Source organism: Excalfactoria chinensis, chromosome 2 (assembly GCF_039878825.1).
Source record: "Excalfactoria chinensis isolate bCotChi1 chromosome 2, bCotChi1.hap2, whole genome shotgun sequence".
NCBI lineage: Eukaryota > Metazoa > Chordata > Aves > Galliformes > Phasianidae > Excalfactoria > Excalfactoria chinensis.
Genome location: NC_092826.1, coordinates 102,228,416 through 102,251,687, shown reverse-complemented (window position 1 = coordinate 102,251,687; position 23,272 = coordinate 102,228,416). Strand labels below are relative to the sequence as shown.

The following is a 23,272-nucleotide window of genomic DNA, read 5'->3' as shown; positions in this document are numbered from 1 at the left end:
TCCACATAAACACTCAACATGGATGTAGAACTCTTCTCTAGTTACAGCAAATGTAGTATCACCAGATGCAAAGGAAGGAAAATGTGCTCTGTAACACACCATCAGCAGAGCTCCTGTTAAAGGTTGCAGGCATCATCGAGTCTTGGGGAACTATTTATTTTAGTCATTTAGTCTTTAAATAACTGTACATGTCTTGTCTCTCTGTCTTCTTCTGTCTTCTTGGATTGTCCTAGAATTTGGTGGTGACTTAAAAAACAAATGCATGGAAATTTGGTGTCAGCTTCTAAAAAGTAAAAGAGATCCACAAAGAAATTTATTTAGATACTAGTACTAAGGCTTGTCATGCAAAACTGGGCCCTGAACTTGCATGGCATGGTTGGGACACCTAGTTGCCTTAAGTAGCAATTTGCTGTAGTAAATTCTGATGAGACAATTTGTGTACATGGTCACTGTTTGTATGCTATAGATTTATATATTAACATAACTTTTTTTTTTTTTTTTTTTTTTTTTTTTTTTTTTTTTTTCCCTTCTCCACAAAAGCATATTTTTTTCTGTAAAATGGATTTCAGGTTTTTTGTACAAAGCATTTCTAGTACCAAACATTGTATATTTAACATCATGAGAGATCTAACTTCAAAAGAAAAGGAAGAGGGAATGTGCTTACATTTGAAGGCCTGCTCCAAATATTTCATTGCAGTTTCTAGATAAAACATCCTCTAGACCCTTGCCATCATTTCTAAATACTGTGCTTTCTCATGTTTCATCCTAGTTTTAGAGATATTACCTCTATAAATGAGTATTTTAAATGCGAGCTGTCACTTGACTTAGTAATACATGTTCATGTACATGTGACCATCAGAGGTCTGACTGTCAAGAATATCACTGAGAAAATGAATAGCATTATCTTGACAGTTACTGTATTTTTCTTAGAAAACCAGGAACAAACTAACTGTTTGTTCAGGTTAGTTTTGCATTCTGATCCAAAAATTACAGGTTACTGAATTATCTTTTAAGCTCCCTAGCCCTGTGGATCCACTAAGCCTTAATTAAAGAGGAATCTTAGGAAAAAATAATCAGACACTTATATCTATGGAAGGTGCGCATTGGTCATTTGTTTGTTCACCAGCATAAAAATTATTATTTAATGGAAATTTTAATCACAGCAATCTTATAGGTAGACATATATTAAATGTATTAATCTTTCTATAAGGTTATTCACAATGTATAAGGTTACTCCTCTGAAAAGACTGCTTCAGATTGCTTTCCGGTAATGCTAATACCCATTAAAAAGATGAATATATATGTGTGTAAGTCAATCATAAGGTATTAAAGAGGTGTAGCAACTTAAGCTTCTTTTCTTCTTGGCAGGTCACTTTGAGAAATGTCCTAGTTCAATTAAAATATTTTTTCCATTTCCTAGGAGTAGATTCAGATATGCTCTGTCTGTTCTCTATCTTATCTTTACTGTCAGGACTTAAAACAAACCTGAGTGAGATATAAGATGGATAGTCCAGCTACTTCAGATTCTGAACAGATTTGTATTAGAGATGTGTATGTGTGTATGTTTTGTGTTAACCACACATATGTTCAGGCTGAATATTTAGGAGATAGAAAAGTGTTTTTTTAAAGAATATGTTTATAAGTTTGTTACAGAAAAAAAGAAAGAAAACAAAAAAAAAGTAGAATTTAAACCATAATAAACTGCCGCATGTTCCTTATTGTGTATATGATTTTTCATCTCTTTAACCTCACCGCAGGCCTGACAGTTTATTAATAATAAAGCTCTTGAGAAATTTAGTTATGTTTGTGTGCATGTATGATGTGTTACTGTTAAAAGCAGAAATTGTTTAGACTTAAGTGCAGTTCATCTGTAAAACAGTATTTCAGGCTTGAATAAATATAAAATCCTTAATAAAAGTTAATAAATAACACTCATAGATGATATTAATAATTGTACACCACTATCTGATGGTCATGTGACCTTACTAAAAAAAAAAAAAGTTCATTTGTTATTTTTATTGTGCAATATCATAAAGCCTGTGAGTTTGCTTTACTGACTCCTGAATTTTCATTTTTAAATCAATTTTATTATCAAATATAAAAATCAACTATCAGTTTGACTGGTAATTCACAGTATCAGGCACCAGGAAAGGTCACTATATTATGGTGACATCGCATTAAAAAATATTTGGCTTATCATGCATTTGGATAATACTCTGTTTTTCAGTGTACATAATTAGGTGAATTTAATATCATTCATGACACGAACAGATTGTTTATTGGTCCAACAGTTATGTGCCCTAAGGCATACAGGCTGGTTGCCTCTTTTTGAAATGGCTGAAGTCTGCTAAAATTAATCCTATTTCAGCTGTAGTGTGAACAGCTATCAAGGAAGGACCTGCTCTTCTCATCCAGAAACAGAAAACGTGTAATGGTTGTTACTCAGGATTCAGGATTAATTCCTGCAGCTCTAAGAGTAGAGCACTTGCATTCCTACCCACTCTAAAGTTCCTGCTTATTTTTTAGAGTTGTTCTTCATTTATTTCGCTCTATATGCTGCTGCTATCATTTTAGCAAATGAAAGGTAAAAGACATTAGAAAACCATTAGAAAAACAAGAAACGGTCACATTGTTAAAATGCAACTAGCATTGGCTAGTTTGAGATTATTCTATGTCAGGCCTGGAGTTGTGGTTGGAAAGTCCTTGTCTATGGAATTTAAGGCCTATGCACGTTGGATTTGAGTGCTTAGCAGTTCGGCAGTTTAAACCTAAGAAAACCTTAGCAGTTCCCCCACTTCCAGGCTTATCTGAGTGTAGTTACTACTCTGCTTTACAGTCTATTAACAAAGTCATAGCCTTTCAGCAGGTTTGTAAAGAATTGTTATGACGTGTTTGTCTTGTGTTGTCCCCTTCCAAATTGGCTTTGTGTGTTACTTATTTGTAACCTCTCAGCTCATTAAGTTAGTTGATCTACTTTGAAGTCAGAAAATATTCAGGCAGGAGAAAATTTCAATCAGATCAACCTTGCATAGAAACAACTGCCTGTTTGCCATCTGCAGTGGGCATTGATCCCTAGCTTGTTTGTGCCTTGTATTTGTTATGCATGAGTAAGCACATTAGCCTTTTCATTTCATTCATTAGACAGTTAGTCCTTGATTAGTGTTTCCTAGTTTCTGTCATAAGTAACTACTCCTTTATTCTTTTTGTCTTGAGTCTGCCTTTTTCTTTTACTTCAACACAGAAAATTAACAGTTAAGCACAAGAGTAGTGCTTTTATTTTTTTCATATGCAACTGGCAAACCACTGTACTTTTCTTGTGTTGGCACATCTAATGTGGGATAAAGTATGAATGCTGAGCCTTTCTAAAGTTAACACAGTTATTATTTTAGTTCAGCTGGTAGGCTTTGTTTAGAAGAGTGAAGTCTCAAGCTTTACTGGAAGCTTTATCTTATCCATCTTCAAGAACTGCGGGATCACCTGAATATTTGTGGATATTTTCCTCATAATATTGCATTGTACATAAAAATAAATCTAAAGTAGTGACAGGTGCAGTTTGAGAATATTGCACTGAAAGTTTCAGATGGCAGTTGAATGGCAGGACACAAAAATAAGGCATTTTATGAACATGAGTTCAGTCGGTAGGGCTTTTTGTTCTCATTTCCATGTGGGGCAGTAAAACATTAAATGACATATATGTTTGCAAATAAAATAGAAAAATAAATAAGGAGATGTTCCTAAAAATAAAAACTATATACATCTTTAGAAACTATATAACAGTATGAATTGAGTATTTCAATTTACATTTAGTGATGCCACTAAGAGATTTTATTTGAGCAGTGATCAAAAGACATATTACTCAAAAATTCTGTACAGTGCTACATCCTTAGGTAAGCCGAGTGTGTGTAAAATATTATTTCTTATTTATTACCTTTTATTCATCATATTAGAAAAAATATACCAGTGAGCAATTTTATTTTTGTATTAATTGTCATGCATTTGTTTTTTTCAAAATTTCCATGGGTTAGTAAACCAAACCTAGAGGTTAGCCTAGTCTGCTCACTGGAAGTTACCTTGTTTAAAATTATAATAAAAAAGAAGTATTTTAGTCATAGTGTTGTAGCCATGTTTGATATTAGTGATATTACACATCTGCACTAAATATTTGTTTCCTTATTTGAGATTTAAACTGAAGTTCAATGGCTTAAATAAAAATTATTTAAAACAATATTTTAATCAGCAACAAGATAAAATTTACATAAAGTTTTTCATTTTATTTTTCCACCAAAAGTTAATTTTGATTTTTTGAAAATCATGTAAATTGTTACTAGATGAAGTCTGAAGGCTTCATGTTGAATTTGACACTTTTCTCTAAGTTTTGATATTTCTATAATCTTTTAAGTTGTTTCTCATCCATGATAGTTGATTTTAGTGAAAAAATGTATTTGTGATTTTTGTCCAGCTGTATTTACATGGAAACTAGAATTCATTTAAAATTATTGCTTTGCACATATATTCTCATATATGCAGTATTTTAAGACATACTTGCAAAAACAGTGCAATGTTTACTATCTCTCATGAGACTGTAGAGTTGGTAGATTTCATAATCATAGAATCATAGGATCATTAAGCAAAATAAATATTTCATATCTGTAATGAAGAAAACATTATTTTTGTACTTTCAGAGGAAATGTATAAATGCTAGGAAAAATGATTCTAGCATATTAGCAAATTCCACTACCACAATTATTTGGTTACCTTTAAAATGTTATACACATATGTATTTTATTGTGGTATTTCATTTGTAATTTGTATTTTATTCTACTATTAGCAACATTTACTATTTTTGAACTACTTTAATAATACATATAATATATATTTAATTAACAGGATTCTTTTCTGTCCAAAAAATACATCTTTCCTGCATCATTTCCAGTGCAATAAAGGATATGTTATCATTTATTTCTGTTTTCTACAAAATCCTGTAGAAAGCTATTGAATGATCTTATGCAAATGTCAAGCGGTATACATTTAACTCTATTAAAACTATCACTCAGCTGTACTAGAGCTTGGTATACTTAATTTAGCATTCCAACAACAGCATTAAAAACAACAAAGTAGATCAGTGAAGAGCACTGTTGTAAATCTGTGGATCTGGATGATATTTGCTATAAAGGAGTTGAAGACCCTCTCAGTAAACATAGCTATTACATCTGATTTGTAGAAGTGGGGAATGCAGTAAGTGTAATGAATTAATTATTTTTGTGTAGATTCCATCCTTGGAACAATGTACCTACAAAGTGATATATTGCTCTTTTTGAAAATGATAGGCAGTAAAACACCTCACAAACAATGTGCCTTGATTAAAGTTTTGGTCTTCTGTTTTGTAATTTTTCTTTCATGATAAATTTACAGGTTTTTTTTTTTCCTGTTAGGATGCTTCAATTGCCCACAGATTCCACATCATGAGAGAAAAACATCCTGAGAAGTTCAACAGTAGGTAAGACTTTCAAAATGCTTATATGTGGAAAGATTATTTCTATGTCTTTGAGATATGCTCTGTAAGGAGTTAAATCTTGCACAGCCTTTGAAATATTGATTCTCATAAAAGAGAGGAAATCAGTGCATTTTGTATTAAGTATATGCTCCCAGACTGCTGGTAGCGTAACTGTTTTATATCTGGTATTTCAACTGAAATGAATAGGATTATAAATAAACTGTTCTCACATGCAAAATGTTTGACTTGTAAGACTAGCATGGACAAGATGATGCATTGTGGTATCTGAGGATCTCTGAATTGACACTTTGCCATTAGGCACTGAAGAACACTTATTAGACAGCTGCAGATGGTGGTCCTTATGTTTCATTCCCACACGCACACTGGTACATTGACAGGAGGCTCTTCCATATATACTCTTAGTAAGGGCAAGTGAATGCCATTTTACACATAAATGCTTTTATCATTAAACAGCTTTGGATATATAAAAAAGTCAGGAATGAGACTTTGCATCTGTTCCTTGTGTTGCTTTTTGAATTTAGAATTTATCTCTGAGCTTTTCTGAATATTAAAAATGTATTACAACATGTACTGCAAAATCACCTTCTTTCAATATCTGGTTTGTTGAGTAGATAATATCCATAATGCAGTGCTTATGCTTGTCTCTTTCTATTTAGGTAATCTAGCACATCCCTTGTGATGAGTAAAAGCAACATTTCAGAAACCTTAATTAAGATTTAAAGGTGCAGGGGAAGAGGAAATTAAGATATGAAATACTTTGGGATATAATGGGAATATCTAGGAATAATCTTTGAAACATATGTGTTATCATACCTACAGATTTTATTTAAATTTCCACCAGGGTCAACTGGAAGATCTTACATAGAAGCCAATCTTCATAGACATCAGGATGATAAAATATTTTCTTTGTACAGCCTCATTACAGCTGTATAGACTGATGCTTGAATGTGTTTGAGTATTATCTAATTTGCTGATTTCATGTTGCAAGTATAAATTTTACTCTTAACAGTCTAAGATGGGGACTTTTTCCTTAAATACTCATCCCTGCAATTATGTACTAGTATCTATGCAATGATACACAAGAACTGAACTCTTTGAGCTCTACAGTAAACATTTAAATTATATTACCTCTTCCTGCCTCCTATACTTCTCATTTTGTAAGAATTATACTATGAAAAGATCTTAAGCCTGATCTGCACATCCAAATCAATTAGTCATTCAGTCATTCACTAAGACTAGAGAAATTGGACATTTAGCAAATGCAGATATTCTAGACCCTGAAGATGAAGCTAGTTTATCAGTGGTCTTTCTGCATATTTTCAGCAGCTGGAAATTATAATTTATAAAAAGCTCAGCTAATAACATGAGTTTCAGATCAGATTTCATGTCACAATAAATCATGTGCCATTAATAACATCTGCTAGCAGACTCACCTTGAAATTCATCTATATTTTAATGAACTCAATGTTTCTAACACTATCTTAAGGATATTAACTACAAAATATATAGTTGAAGTCCCTGTGTTTCAGTACTGTGGTACTGAGAGAACCTGAAAAAAAGTAATAATTCTCAGACTGTTTAAAGACTGTTTAGAAAGGTCATGCATTCTAAAAAATAATGTAAAGATTTGGTCAAAGTGTTGCAATAGAGACTGATTCTTTTAAAGGTTACTACTTTTGTAAAATAAGAAAAAATGCAGATTTCTATTGCTGTTGAATAGAATATTCCAAATGCTGTGAGTTCAGAAACATGTATATTGCTCCAAAAGTAATGCCTCCTATTTATTTCCATGGAAACTACCACAATAATAACTCTCTTTGAATGAGCAAATTCTCAGCTACAAAACACTATTTTTCAACATTGGCATCACCATTAGCTGTGCATTTTTGCAAATAATGAACAAGAGCCTGAATTCTGCATACATAAAAATTTGCACAAGCAGAGGTGACCCATTGCTGAAACGTACCACTTACTGCCTTGCTGTGATCACATCCGCTATTTGCTCTCTATAAGCAAGCATCAGTGACAGTCAGTGGGTGCCATTTTTACCACATGGAGGAATTCAGTCCACACCTTTTCTTTGTATGCACTTCCATGTCAGTTGCACTTCTGTCAGACTGCTCTTCTGCTGCCATTTGTCACACGACAACAAAATGTAGTAGGATATTGCTAGGAAGGTTCAACCTCTACTGCCATACCACCAGTATCCACCTCTGACATCGCGGGCCAACATAATAAACCAGGAGGCATTACTTTCAGAACAGCCTTCATCCTTTGCTCCTGCATGTGGCAAAGCTCCAAAATGTGTTGTAGCAGCATTTTCCTGCAGTGCATGAAAATGGAGCCATTTTTTAGATATTAGACAAAATCCATTTTATCACTCTTTTTTTCATTGTTGTTTCCTGTACATTCTTAACGATTTAGGATCAGCAAGTCAATCCCAAGTCATATTCATAGCCTACTGTGTAGTTAACAGCACTTACTCATTTCAGAATCTTGCATTGTCACATGTGAATTTATTATTTTTTTGTGGGTTTATGTTATTTTCTTCTTGCTTGATTTTCGAAAGCTTTGTACTCCTACTGTTACCAGTTTTGTAAAGCAGACCCTTTCACTGAGGTTCTACTTTAAAAGGGACTATATAAAGTTTCCTTGCTGAAAATAAACTGTGAGTTTATGCCATGTGCGGGGATCTTCTGAAATACAGAGGTGTTGTATTTGATTCTTTTATGTGAATTAGATTAAGTTTTTAGTTAGATAATCATCTGCCTTAAATTGTGGTAATGATAATCCTTAAAGTGCTATGACATTCCTTGACAAACTGATGTCATGTTGCATGTGTAATTAGAGCATACCAGTATGGAAACTCCTGACATGCTGTATGTAGGAAAGAAGAATCTTTCTACACTTGTTTACCTTCTCAGAATGAAGATGAGAGCAAATTACGAGGCTTAGAAGGACTTTTTAATTACTACTTACTGATACTGTAGAATGTTTTGGAAGCAGGTATCTCCTTATGAACCCTGGCATGTTTTGAAACTGTTCAGTGTTCCTAGGTTTTGGATAAAAAGACTTACTACTGACTCATTAAAAATAGAAATAAATTAAATAAGGTGTGGATTTCTGCACTAGAAATGCATAGACATACAGGTCTTTGAAAAAGTCTCAGATTAAGAACATTTAAATATTCGTGAATATAAAATCTATATTGTCTTTCACTTCCTAAATCTTTGAATGTCTCAGAAGTTCCCTGTGCCATTTCAGAGCACCTGTTTGTTTCTGATTGTTATTAAAGTGAAATGATGTCTTTGTCAAATGGGTTTTCTCTGTTCAGAATTTCACTGAAAAACTGTTAGTAAATGTCTGAGTTACTTAAGAATATTATACTTGTAAGCTGCAATTTAGAATGGCTTGATATGATTTTACAAATAAGGCTTGGTGTAAGTATCTTACAATAATTGTAAAATATCCATTATTTTCAAATAATCGTATCTTATGATCATAAATATACTTTATCAGAAACCTGTACTAGTATTTCATTAAGATTTAAATGTGTTCATATATAAAAAAAAAATCTTAGCTGTCACAGCGCCTACTCTGCAGGTCTGCAGTGCAGAGAACTCTGTGTGTAAGATAACAGGGTTTGCTTCTTAGTGTCTGCTTAGGAATAGGGTCAGATTCCCTACTTTCAGCATAGAATAGCTGTGTTAACCTCAGGGGGAAGAAAACTTGCAAAAGACAGCATTTCAAGTAACAGTATCATTAAAGTAGGACATACTGTTGAAATAAGGATTCAGTTAGGCCAAAATGCCCTGCAGGGAGATCTGTGTAAACATCATAGACTCAATGCTGGGAATAACAGATGTATGAGTTATGTGACTAGAATACACACATGGAAACAGGGAAGACATTCAGCAAAATATCATTCAAGTTCACGTCAACTATTCTAAAGTAGTATAATATAATGCTAATTCAATTCCCTGGCACCCAGTAGCATACAAGGTGTTTCTTATTCTCTGTAAACTGAAGTAGGATTTATAAATTAAATTTACAGTTTTAAGTATATTATCTTTGAGTTTTTCAAGCATCGGTCAATTTTCTTCCCTCATGAAAAGGAAATCCGTATGCAGAAAAGGTTCCTATTCCTAATAACTCAATTTGTATCATGTTCTTGACCATGTAGTTCTGAGATTCCCCATCAACATGTTTACTTATGCTTTTATTTAATCTGGAAAGGCCACTTAAAATAATGATGGAGGAAATGGAAGTTAAATGAATCTTTAGCACTTGTTCTTCCATGTGCCCCAACTGCTAGAGTACTTCACAATGCTGTATAGTAATAGTGAAGCAGCTTCTCTGACCTCAGGGGAAAACAAAAAACAAAAAACAAAAACCTAAAAAAAAAAAATAAAACAGTCCTGCTTGTAAGTGCTGTTAGTGTGTTGAAAAGCTGTATCTTATAACGTTTGTAAGCCAGTGAGGCAGTAAAGAAACTTTATCTTCAGCATAGGAAGTTCCGCACGAATGTGCGCAAGAACTTCTTTACAGTGAGGGTGAAGGAGCACTGGAACAGGCTGCCCAGGGAGGTGGTAGAGTCTCCTTCTCTGGAGATATTCAAGACCCACCTGGACGCCAACCTGTGTGATGTGGTGTAGGGAGCCTGCTTTGGCAGGGGGGTTGGACTCGATGATCTCTAGAGGTCCCTTCCAACCCCTACAATTCTGTGATTCTGTGAATCAAGAACATTTACTACTGAAAACATGTATAGCAAATAAAATGCTTTATTCTCAGGCGTACTTAACCTCTGTTTTAAAGATGACATATTTTAACTTTGAATTGAAAAGTCAAAATGTTTCAATTTAAAGAGAACAAAATTATTTTTATATTTTCATTATTCTTCTAGTTTTTCAGCTTCAGTGATGTAGTCTCTTGGGTTGAACCACTAGTACATATTTAAGGTGAATAAACTAATCATCAGCTCACAGTTTCTAACTTGAATTGCAGACATTTCAGTCCGTTTCCTTCAGCCTCTCCTCCCTTCCTCATTGTGACATTCTCAGCATAAAAAGAAGGCACTGGCCCCACACAGAGACCAGATTGCAGACATCTGTTACCTGCCCCATTGATCCCACAGGTTTCTTTTCGTAAAAGGATAAGACTCCAGGGAGCACCAGCTCTGAACTCAGACACTATTGCTAGAATCATAGGCATCAGAAGAAGCAACTCAAAGCCAAAAAACATATGACCACGTCTGAAATAGTTTCACATGATCCAGCAGAGGCTTGTTACATGGTCTACTCTGCCTAGCTCTTGCTTATAACATTTATAGGCAGGAATAAAAAAGAAGGAAAAAAAAAGTAAAGAAGAATCAACATGTTCTTTTTTCAAGCTTCAAATATGGAATAGTGTATCTTCAGAAATCTACCTGCAGTGTATCATGCATGCTTGAGTTCACTGAGCTCAGATAAATCTAATAATAATTTTGATACTATTCTTTAGGACTTCACCTAGAGTTATTGAATCCTTAGTGGAAGGATTATGCAGATACCAACTCAATACAGTTTATATCTGCAAAGATACAACAGTATTATATATTTATCAGGTTTTCACTACTGATAAATAAACTGCTCTAGATTCTGACACATAGCAGCTTCAGTCAACACAGTAAATTGTATTTAAAATGTTTGCTTTTGTTTAGACATCCTTCTTTCATTCAAAATGTAGCGGTCCAAAATATATTCCCAAAAGATGCTTAAAGAATTATGCTGATTCAGCTTACTTATGTATATTGTCAATACAAAAATAAGCCAAAAAAAAGAAAAAAAGAAAAAAAGAAAAAAAAAAAAAAAGTAAAAATACAGTGGTGTGCAACTCCAGTATCTGTACCTCTCTTTGATAAATGATTCCATATTTTTGTCCTTTCTCTAGAAAGTGCTAAAGGGCTAAGGCCTTCATGCTTGAGACACCTTTTGCTCTGCTAAATACTATTCTGTGATGGCTGTGGGGCAGGTTGGTGTGATTTAGAAACATTAGGTTCAGATTCTTGACGACTAGAGGTGATATGATATAAAAAATAAATTCTAAGCAGAGAGCTGTGCATCCCCAGTGATTTCAAAGTACATATTTGAAATTAGCGCAGTATATCAGGCTCTGTTTGTAGCAATGGATGTTTTCATTTTCAGGGTGCTCAGCTATCAATTTCACTACAGCTGGACTAAAATGGATTCAGGTTTTGTACTGTTAGTACAGTAAGGACTAGCTGTTCAGTGGACATGTTCATTGGAGGAGGCTGTTGTGAAATACTTGTCTCCTAAGGAAATAACTGAAATAGGTACTATTAATATTATCAGTATAATTAATAATAACTATTAACATCAGCAGGATATGGGAATGTTTTTCCTTTAAGGAAACAAATATTTTAAAGATATGTAATGATATTCAGTTGCTATATACAGAGTTGAAGTAGAAATTGTGAAGTAGAATGTATATTGAAGGGCAAAAATCACTGCATTGTCTAGAATAAAGGATTATTCTACATGGTGCACAATGATATAAAGGAATTGGCTCAGCATGCCTTCTGCAAGTAAAAAACTGTAGATTCACAACAGGTCTATCTGTTTGCTATAGGCTAAGGCCAATAAAATCTAATTTTCTTCAACCAGTGTCAGGCTGGCAAAGGATTTTATTGAAGATGTCGTTTCATTACTCAGAGTAGGTCATTGAACCTTTTCAGTGGATTGAAGTGCCTGTTGAAAGTTCTATGCATTCTTTAATTAATTAAAAACTACTGCATTTGATTACAATGCTTTAAATGCAAACGTCACTACATACAAATTAAATCTGAGTCTCTTCCACTGCATAGTCACACCTTTTGAAATAAAAAAAAATATTAAATAATGGAATGATAGAAAAATCTTTCTCATTGCTTTCCTTTATAGTAAATTCACACATGATGAATTCTATAGAATAGAAATTCTGTAGCAAAATGGCATAACTACCTCTTGCTATTTGTTGCTTATTGATAAAGTATAGATGGGAATTTTTATACAAATGAATAAAGTTATTTTCCCTGATTTCTGTGAGCACAAGCTTAATAATTCATTGTAATACTTGTACTACTGAATATGAGAAATGTAAATCTGCAGCAGATTTCAAACTTCATTTTTGATCAATTAGTCTTCAAAAAACTGAAGTACATGTCAAATCTTTACATAAGTTTTATGTGGTTATATTTTATGTTCATAACAGATGCTGGTCTTCATAAGCAGTTAGGCAGCAGCCTGTTTTAATATATATTGCCAAACCATCAAAACCTTCTTTCAAAATCCAGTCAAGGTTGCTAAGTGGCCACAGTGCACTTACATATTATATTATTGACAATAACCAAGCCATTAAAAGCAATGAAATGAATTGTTAAGGAATAAATTTTACACTTCCTATTTAATAAATATAAACACATTATTCTTTAGTACAAAGAAATTAAAATTTAATCACAACATGAAAACCTTTACTCTGAACTGTGAGTGCTTTATGGGTCTTTTTTTTTTTTTTTTTAAATCCTTTAATTCCAGTAATTAAGCCCCTACTTTTAGAGACTGTCATTATCCAGGCATATGCTACAACACCCATTGATAATGAGACCCCAACTATTACTTTAGTACTGCATGGACCAATGTGATATAGATCATGTCTTTTTTTTACTTGCCCTGTGCCTTAGGTTCCTAGAAATTAGGACCAGAATTTGCTTCACATCCAGATCTTAAATTCAAATACAGCAGACTTCAATTTCTACACTCTGAAACTGAACACTGCTTTGTGTCATGTTGGAGAGACTTAGGTAGCGTGAAATAATAAAAAAATAAAATAACAGAACCTTAGTACTAGCTTTCAAAATTGGTTTTTGAGTAGATTACCTGACCTGAAAAGTAATCCTTTCAACCAATGTGTCCATCCCTGATTAAATATTCTATAGTTCTTATCTTTGCTAATTATATAACTGAAGTGATTTTAAGTACTTAATGTATCTAATAAAGAGCGTGTGCCACCATCTCCATCACTTCAGAAAACAATTTCCATTTCCCTCTTTATTCTATTTGAATGCATTTTGCCTGACTCATGTCTACATATCATTTTCATGCAAATAATCAGACTTCTTTCTGATTTGATTTGAAGTCTCTTACTTCATTGCAATAGATTACACAGTTCTTTATAAGAAATGTGAAAGCAAAAAATATTCTTTCCAAATTTGCTATCATGAGCTATGATTTGTATATGTTAGAAAATGGGATCAATCCTTTTGAAGCACTTCAGGTAGAGTTTGCATTGCCTTTTGTTTTACATTGTTGATTCATTAACATAAGGCATATTGTTCCAAAGAAAATATTTTGAATATAATGTTGTTGTTTTTTGTATGATGTAGAACAGTGTCATATAATAGATGCACAATAGTTTAAGTGCATTTTTATAATTACGTGGAAATTAAGTTTTGTCATAGTAGTTATTGTTATGACCACATTGTTAAAAATGTGGTCTATAAAAAAGTTTACTGCTGATTTGTTAAATCCGATAAGAACATAATTATATAGTCAAAATGAGAAGTATTTATTTTAATATTAATTCTCATTAGAATCACTGCACCCAAATTGTATTTTGACTTAGATTTAAAAATATGTTTTCATATTTTTTCCCTTTTATTTTTATCCTTTCTGTTATACTCCTATATCCCAATTATATAAATTTCAGTAGATGTGTATGTTGGTGTGTTGTAAAATCCCTACACATTTTCTTAAAAAGTACAAAAGAAATAACATCACCAGAGAAATACATTGGCTGACTTGGTGATGTAAAGGAAATGACCATTGCTTATTCTGATAAGTGATACCACTAGCATTGAGTCCAAATTTAGCTAAAAGTAAAATGTAGTTTAAAGTCGTATTGCCTACCTTTCTCTCATCACATTTTATCAGGATATTTATGTGCACTTGCACAGGACTGAAAGGATACCTTTCTGCCTCTCTTGTAATTGTATCGCCGAATGAATGGGAACTATTGATCTACATCCACTTTTGAAATGGGTAATTAATGCATGTTCATTTACTGTCTTTCCAGTGGTGAGGACACTGGTATCCTTTTCTCAACTTTTTTTCCATCTCCCTTGAGACAGAAGCAGCATGAAGTATTTAGGGGCATACTCAGTGGACATGGTGGAGATGGTCTGATGGTTGCACTTATCTTAGAGATTTTTTCCAAACATAATGATTCCTTGTGTGCTGTCTCTATCAAGTGCTCTGTAATATTCTGCTTTGATTAAAATGGGCTTGGATCAATATGGGGACTGTAACGTATGTGGCAGATTGTGGTCTTTGGTTCAGAATGCCCTCTCTTCCAGCTCAGAAGGCCTAGGAAATCTCTTTGGGGAAACTGCAAGGTGTGAGATGAGGCAGCGGAAGAAACATGTGAGGAACAATGTAGTTTTGACATTGTTTCTCCAAATCTAAACAAACAGTAATTACAGAATTCTGAATCCACTTATTGATCAGTGATTGTGAGTAAGAGCTGGGAGCCTGTGGGATGTCATTACATAGAAAATGATAATATAAAAAGTAGAAAGGTGTTAGACAAAAAAAAAAAAACAACAAACAAACAAACAAAAAAAAACCACCCTATTACTTAGTTATTAACTGGAACTTTTTAATCTTGGCAAGTTTTCAAATTATAAACAGTTTGATTCCCTGAAAGCATGATTAGATATACTAGCAGCTAACACTGTTCTTTAGGTGTAGGAAGTAATACCATAATACTTGAGAACTTTCAGCTGTGCTTTTTTTAAAATAAAGATTTGTCCATTTGAGGAACAGCAAGGTCTGTTAACCTTTCTTGCAGCATGCTATTTCTGAGCCAATTATGAAGATGTCTAAAGGCATCAAATGCTCTTTGTAACAGTAAGTTGTGATTTGGGATTATAATGGCCAACTGAAGAACTTTAGCTGTGGTTAGAATATTTGTGCTCACAATATATTAAAAACAAGGGCAACATTGATTTTTTTTTTTATGAGCTAAAATACTTCTTGGATTTTTTCTTTTAGTTATCATGATATATTAATAGCAGCAGAAGCAGCAGAATATTCTTAAGTGACTTGGATTCTGATAATAAAGCCTTGAAAGCTTTGCTAAGCTGTCAGTCTAGTTCTTTACTGAGAATTTGTTGATGTTCAAAGAAGAAAGGATGTGTCTTAATCAAAGAAATATGTTCCTACTGGTATGACACAGCTGACAACTTGTTCTGAATGAAATCTTCAGTATGTTTAGCTGCTTTGACTTTGTAGAGAATTGCAGCATAAATGCAAAGTGGTTTGGGAACATAAATTTAATTGTCAAATTATTGCTCTATAAAAACTAAATTTGGGTAGTCTGGTAGAAGTCTGAGTTTTTTATTATATTCCTTAAATTACTAACAGTAGTTATCCACTGCTTTGTTCACATGAGCAAAAAAGAGTACCTTGGAACCTGCATCCTTTGGCACCACAAAGGTGGTGGTTTATGTGTAGCATCCTAGTAATAACTTCATACCAGAACAAGAGATTCTCAAATCATTGTGTTTCATATAGAATAAGAAAACATGGATACTAATCTAGTTTATTTACCATCTGGCTTATTTGATAAATGTACACAACAGTCTTCCATCTGTCTACCAAAGCTCTTTTGATGTCATCAACTGTGCCCAAAGACACTAAAATCGTAAGATAAGGACATGATGCAAAACAGTCTCTGTTCGAGGAACATATTAGATAGACACAGCCAGGAATAAACTAGCCAGTAGCCTTCCATAGTATGCCAGCTTCTTGGTTCTTGCAAAAAGTTAGTTGGGTTTTGGGTTTTTCTTAGCTATCTCAAATAATATTTTTTAAAAAGTCCTTGAGATGACATCTTAACTGATAAAATTGCCTTTGCTAAAGGCAAGTTCAAGTTTTTTTTTTGTCTAACTCTGACATCTAATGCCATCTCTTGTTCCTCTCTCTGCTTTTGACTCCTTTTTTCTTTGTCTTTCTTGACTTTATTCATTCACCTTATAAAATAATCAAGGATACAGAATTCAACAAAACTACTCTCTTGGTTAAGAAGGATTTCAATTTTTATTATAAAGCTAAATTAAGAGCTACTTAATGCTCATGGTTTAGTGCTTTAATAAAAGAGGAAACGAAAAAGTTGACAGAGCAGGGGGAGAAATACTTTTCAGCTATGTCTCTTACTTGAAGTCTTAAGTGTTGCTTAGTTTGGACTATTTATTATTTTTTTCCTGAAGTCTTTACTATATAATGGGTATCTTTTCCATAACTATTTTCTTTTCTCTGAAATTACTTAATGGTGTACAGCAACATGTTGTTTACTCTTCTACCAGACTATAGTGACTATGAGCATACCAGTTTAGTGCCCCGAGCTGCTGGCATTGCTCTTTAATCTGTAGCCTGGAAGAGGGCGTATTGAGATTCTGTCATGAGTTTTGTATAGTGTGGATGCTGAGAAAGCCCAATGCATTCACTGAAACAAGATGGAGGGGAGGGGAAAAAAAAAAAAAAAAAAAAAAAAAAAGGAAAAGGAAAAGAACATGAATGAGTGGATGTGCTGGCCGGCAAGAATTAATCAGTTCTATGCTTCTTTGAGAGCACTCCCTGTAAATATTATCTTGTTTTATTCTCTAAGAATTTGGATTTAGGAATAAGCCTAAACAGCTGGAACAAATTAGTTCTAATAGTTCAGGCAGTGTTTCCATTAAAATCATGATCTTTCTGAACTTTTATAATTTACATCTTCTTTTACAAGGCATGATACTGTTGTTCCCTATTATAAATAAAAAAAATAATCCAGAGAGGTAGAGTTTATTTTAAAAACACTGGCTTTATGATTTGTTTCATTAACTCAAGCCCTGTCCTTTACATTAAAATGAAGTAACCCTACAGTATTTTATCCAGAGAGTATTATTTTACAGTTCTGTTAATCTTCCATGTATAGTATCAGAATATTGTACATTTTTTTTTGATGACTGGATACATCTTACCCTCAAGCCACAGAGTTCAACATTTAACTATATAAAATAATATTTAAGAAAAATCAGAGTCTTTATATCTGAGGCTTTTCCTCACGGAGAATATAAATGTTACTGATAGCCAGAATGACAGCTTTATGAATGAAGTAATTATTGACTTTCATGATCAGTTTGATCCATCTTTCTGATGACATGACACATAGGATTTTTGAATTTTTTTGTGTGGATAGAATATCCAAATTTTTATATCAACTGAAGGCTTTATATTTTTATGGCTTTTATCCACTTCTATGCAGTAGAAGAAAATAATTGTGTAGCACTTGTAAAGAAACCTAAATTATTTACCTTATGAAATTCTGGGTTGCTTGAGAGGGCAAAATATTCTTTGAAAGGAGATGGTAGCTGTTAATACTCCCTCAGATGATTGTGCTGGCTGGGCAGGAAACACTTCCCCTGATTTTAGAGACTTTATCCTGCTGAAGACACAAAGCTCAGTAAGAAAAAGGGGCCTTTGCTTCTCCCACAGCTGCTGTTATCATAAAAGTGGTAGAGCTTGCTTGAGATGGGAGACTCCCAGCTTCAGCACCTTGATGCAGAGCCAACTTTTCCCTCTGTGCCTCTTTTCCTTAAGTAAAGAATAATATGTTTTAATTTAATATTTGAGCAAAGTGGTAGTAGATTTTTGGTTGTGGGTTGTTTGGTTTGGTTTGGTTTTCTTTGGTTGGTTGTTATGTTGCTGTTGTTTTTAAATCTGCAGAAGTAAATGCTCGCTTATACAAGATAGAGAACCTGGGCTGCCTGAAACTGTTTATAGTATAGGTCCATCTGAGAGACTTCTTCATTCTTTTCCTGCTGCCAGGGTGAAAACTCCAACAAGTAACATTGAAAACCATGGCTAGAAATGCAAAGGTAAGAGCACTTGTCTGAGATACTGGAGATACAGAGCAAACCTTTAGTACACATAAACTGTGTCTCCCAAATCCGATGTGATGTGCATTGACTCATCATATATAGCTTATTAGAGGTAGATATATGCATTTTCATATGTAGTTATAGGCTGAAATTTTGTCTGTTAGCCAACAACTCACTTTAGATTGAAAAAAAAAAAAAAAAAGGCCTTAAAATTTGCTTTATGTTGCTTTTTGTTGTTGTTTGTATGTTTTGTTTCAGTCAACAATATAACTTAAACAAAGATAGCTAAAAAACAACCCAGGCTAGCTTAGATTCCTAAATGTACTCACTAACTATAACGTTCTGCAATTACTGTGGAGAAGGGCTCTAAAGATTTGGAGGTGAGCTTTTTTGTTTTTTTGTGGATGTAGGTTTTTGTTTTTGGTTTTGTTTTTGTTTTTTCCTTTAGGTTGAAATATAGATTGAATTATCTTACAGAAAAAGTGGATAGAAAGATATCAGCTTATGATTTTGATTAAAAGCGAGCAAAATAGTACATTATCTCGTTTGTATGTGTTTAGCATAGACACATACATAGGAAACTAGTGAAAACAGTTTAAATGGAATACTGTGTCCAGTTCTGGGCTCCCCAGTACAAAAAAGACAGGGATCTCTTGGAAAGAGTCCAGCGGAGGGCCACAAAGATGGTGAAGGGCCTGGACCATCTACCCTATGAGGAGAGACTTAGGGAACTGGGTCTGTTTAGCCTTGAGAAAAGAAGGCTGAGAGGGGACTTGATCCAGGTTTATAAATACCTGAGGTGTGGGAGCTACAGTGGCGAGGCTGGTCTCTTTTCAGTAGTGCGTGGGGACAGGACTAGGGGCAATGGGCTGAAACTCCAGCATAGGAAGTTCCGCACGAATGTGCGCAAGAACTTCTTTACAGTGAGGGTGACGGAGCACTGGAACAGGCTGCCCAGGGGGGTGGTGGAGTCTCCTTCTCTGGAGATATTCAAGACCCACCTGGACGCCTACCTGTGCGACGTGGTGTAGGGAGCCTGCTTTGGCAGGGGGGTTGGACTCGATGATCTCTAGAGGTCCCTTCCAACCCCTATAATTCTGTGATTCTGTGATTCTGTGAAATGTTTGCTAATCTATTACTCACAATAGCAAAAAATGTACATAGGACATATATGTTTCTTACAGTTTTAGAAACAGTTGATATACTCATTTGTACTTCATAATCCACCACAGTGAAGGCTTAATAGACCATTAAAGAAGCGGTGGGAAGTTAATTTTAATATATAATGGTGTGAGGGGTTTTATTTTTTCCTTAATACAATGAAGCTTCTAACAATTTTATTTGCAAAGAAGATGATTATTTAATAAAGTGACAAACTGTCCCACTGATAGGATACATTAATTTTCTTCTAAAGCTGTTCCTTGTACTCCATAAGAAGGTGATAATTAGGTTTGCAGATTAGAATAACATAATCAGACCACTTGTGTGGATGCTTGTTAAAATATATTTTCCTCTTCATATAAGCCTCATAATAATTAAAAACTGTTTAAAAAGAAAACCATTCTTTTTTTGGCATGGACTTTTTAAATGAATCCTAATAATATATCAAGTTATTCTTAAGCTAATTCAACTTTTTAAAAGGTTAATATTTGAAAAAGAATATGGGAAGTGATTAACTGATGAGTTTAAGTATTAGCATTAGGTTTTGCTGGAACACCTACAGTATAAAACAGCACTCATTCATATCCTGATTTAATTTCTTCCACTGCCACTCCTGATTGTTCCATTTAATCTTTCTTAAGTTACATAAAATTATCTTGTATGTGTAAATTAACAATCATTTTCTAATTCCACCGCAAACTTGAAGCACTGTCAGGAGAGGAAAAAAAAAAAAAAAAAGATATTGACAGTGATTAATTCTCTCTTTTAAACAAAACTAAATGCATTTACTGTTGAGATGGAGCACACAGTGACTGGGATTTTGAGTGATTCTAGACTTAAATAAAGGCAATAGAAAAATAACAATGAATGTGCAATGAGTGGTTTACATCTAAACAATCAGATCTTCTGTCTATCACATTGGATCAGTGCAGTATCCACTGACCTTAAGTTTTGAAGCTCTGAAGCTAATTTCCTTTGCTTGGGATTTGTGCACTATTAAATACTTCTTGAAACTAACTTCCTGGACTCCTCCAAGGTGAGGGCTGTGTGGCTAAGATCATTTAAATTACCTTTAACTGTTTCAATTCCATCACTTTTGATAAGATTGATAATTATTTTTTGAATATTTGATACACCTAGAATGAAGTCTTCTCCTAGAAAGGAGGGGAAGGGGACTGTTTGCTTGTCATTTTGGTTTTGTTTACAACAGACCTGAAATTAGTCTTATATAATAAGGAAGAAAACTAATTTTATAAATCTATCTTCTTGATATCCAATCATTGTGTTGTATATTTTCAAGGTCTGAGAGGTCACGAGATTGGTTACAATCAGTGTGTTGATACAAAAGGCCTGATTTAAACACTAAAAGAATGGCATGTTCTGTCTAGAAATTATTTCAATTTCAAATAAATTATTGGAAAAAAAATGTAACATTAGCAAAGATTCACTGATTTATTAAGTACTGCAATAATCTCTTTTGTACGTATGCTCCTAAAAGCTTGACTCTGTGTGCAAAGTTCCATACATATAGCTTTTCTAAATAGTCCTTTCACAACAATCATCATGGTAAATAGCCACTTTGAATGACAGTTTTGTATATCATTTAGGTCTAGATATTTTTGCTCGGAGAAAAAATATTAATAAGGCATCAAAAATTGACATTTAAAAAAAAAAAAAAAAAAAAAAAAAAAGTCAGAAGTACATAATTGCCCAAGGTAGCAGTCATTAGCTAAAAGTCCTTCTTTGTTCATGTCCTGGCAAAAAGTGACATAGATGATGTGTTCAAGGGACAGGTATACATACAGACTTGATCTCCACTTTCCAAAGGTTGATGGTCTTATAACTTTTGACTATTGTAGGTCAAACAGCTGAAGGTGGAATGGCCTGCCCAGGGAGGTGGTGGGGTCACCGCTCCTGGCAGTGTTCAAAAGGCGTCTGCATGTGTAGCTACAAGAGATGGTTTAGTGTCTTGTGGTAGTAATGGTAATGGGAGGATGGTTGGACTACATGATCTTGTAGGTCCTTTCCAACCTTGTGATTCTATGGTTCTATTCTATGATTCTGTGTTGAGTATCCTATGAAATGCTTTAATGGATTTTAAACATGATCCTCTTGCAAAATACCATAGTTGAAACTTTATTGCGGAAGCATGATGCTGTCTCATGAACATATCATGTAGGCTGCAAGCATTTCACCACAGTGTTAGTTTTCCTCAGTCCAAAGGAACCTCTCTGTCCAGGTGAAGAAACCCTGTCCCAACTCTGTGTGGTATTGCCTGTATTGGCCTACTCTGTGTTTGAAATATTGCATTCGCCACAAAGATGGTGAAGGGCCTGGACCATCTCCCCTATGAGGAGAGACTTAGGGAACTGGGTCTGTTTAGCCTTGAGAAAAGAAGGCTGAGAGGGGACTTGATCCAGGTTTATAAATACCTGAAGTGTGGGAGCCCTAGTGGCAAGGCTGGTCTCTTTTCAGTAGTGCGTGGGGACAGGACTAGGAGTAATGGGCTGAAACTTCAGCATAGGAAGTTCTGCATGAATGTGCGCAAGAACTTCTTTACAGTGAGGGTGACGGAGCACTGGAACAGGCTGCCCAGGGGGGTGGTGGAGTCTCCTTCTCTGGAGATATTCAAGACCCACCTGGACGCCTACCTGTGCGACGTGGTGTAGGGAACCTGCTTTGGCAGGGGGGTTGGACTCGATGATCTCTAGAGGTCCCTTCCAACCCCTACAATTCTGTGATTCTGTGATTTAATTGCAGTTGGATGGTATATAGGGACACAGATTCAATTCCAAAGCATGTCTAAGCAGTAGGAAATTGAGAAAATGGTTACTGATCCATGGTATCTTGCTCCATCTCTAATTTTAATGTTACCATTAGAACCCAGTCTTTGTCTTTCAAAATATAATTTGTGCTTAAACACCCTATAAAGTATTGAAAAGAGACTGAGGAAGATCATATGAATTTCAGTTGAATTTGACTTATTTACTTTATGTATTACAGCTACTCCAAAAGTAATTTCTCCTGTTTTGTTAAGTCGAACCACAATGTCAGAGACAGATGTTAGTGGTATGGAAGTGGAGGTTGTACCTTATTGCCAATATTCCTAAACCTTTTATTGCCGTTTGACAGATGACAGCAGAAGGGCAGTCTGACAGGATGGCATCTGACCTGGAAGTACTTATGAAGCAAAGGCGTGAAACTGAATGCCTCCTTGCAGAAAAAAATTCACCCACTGATATTCATCACCGCTTGCTGAGCATTCATTGAGACCAAACAGTGGCTGTGAGCACAGTGAGGTGGTGGGTGATACATTTCAGCAGTGGTGATGGTGACAGTGTCACCTCCACTGGTGCAGATTTTTACGAGGGCCACATGCAGGCTCTTGCTCAGCTCTGCAAAAAGGCACAGATAATGGTAGTGGTTATGTTGAAAAAGTGTTTTGTTTTTTCTTGTAGCTGAGAATTTGCTCTATCTGATAGTGTTATTGTACTCTGTTTATCTGCCACATTTTCCAAGGAAATAAATAGAAGACATAACTTTTGGAGGGACCAACATGTATTCATAATTTCTCTTTTGCACCCCTTGAATATATGAGATATAAATGCTATCCTGAGTCTTCATGCTGCCATGGTAGACAA

At 34.4% G+C, this 23,272-nt stretch overlaps 1 protein-coding gene across 9 annotated transcripts in view; it reads left to right on the top strand.

The window, feature by feature from the left end:
• Nucleotides 1-23,272, top strand: part of DGKB (diacylglycerol kinase beta) — a 316,583-nt gene that overhangs the window by 180,325 nt on the left and 112,986 nt on the right. For all 9 annotated transcript variants that reach the window (XM_072330508.1, XM_072330504.1, XM_072330511.1 and 6 more), the window contains one exon: nt 5,433-5,497. In XM_072330508.1, the coding sequence (XP_072186609.1) occupies nt 5,433-5,497 (65 nt within the window). The remainder of the gene's footprint in view (nt 1-5,432; nt 5,498-23,272) is intronic.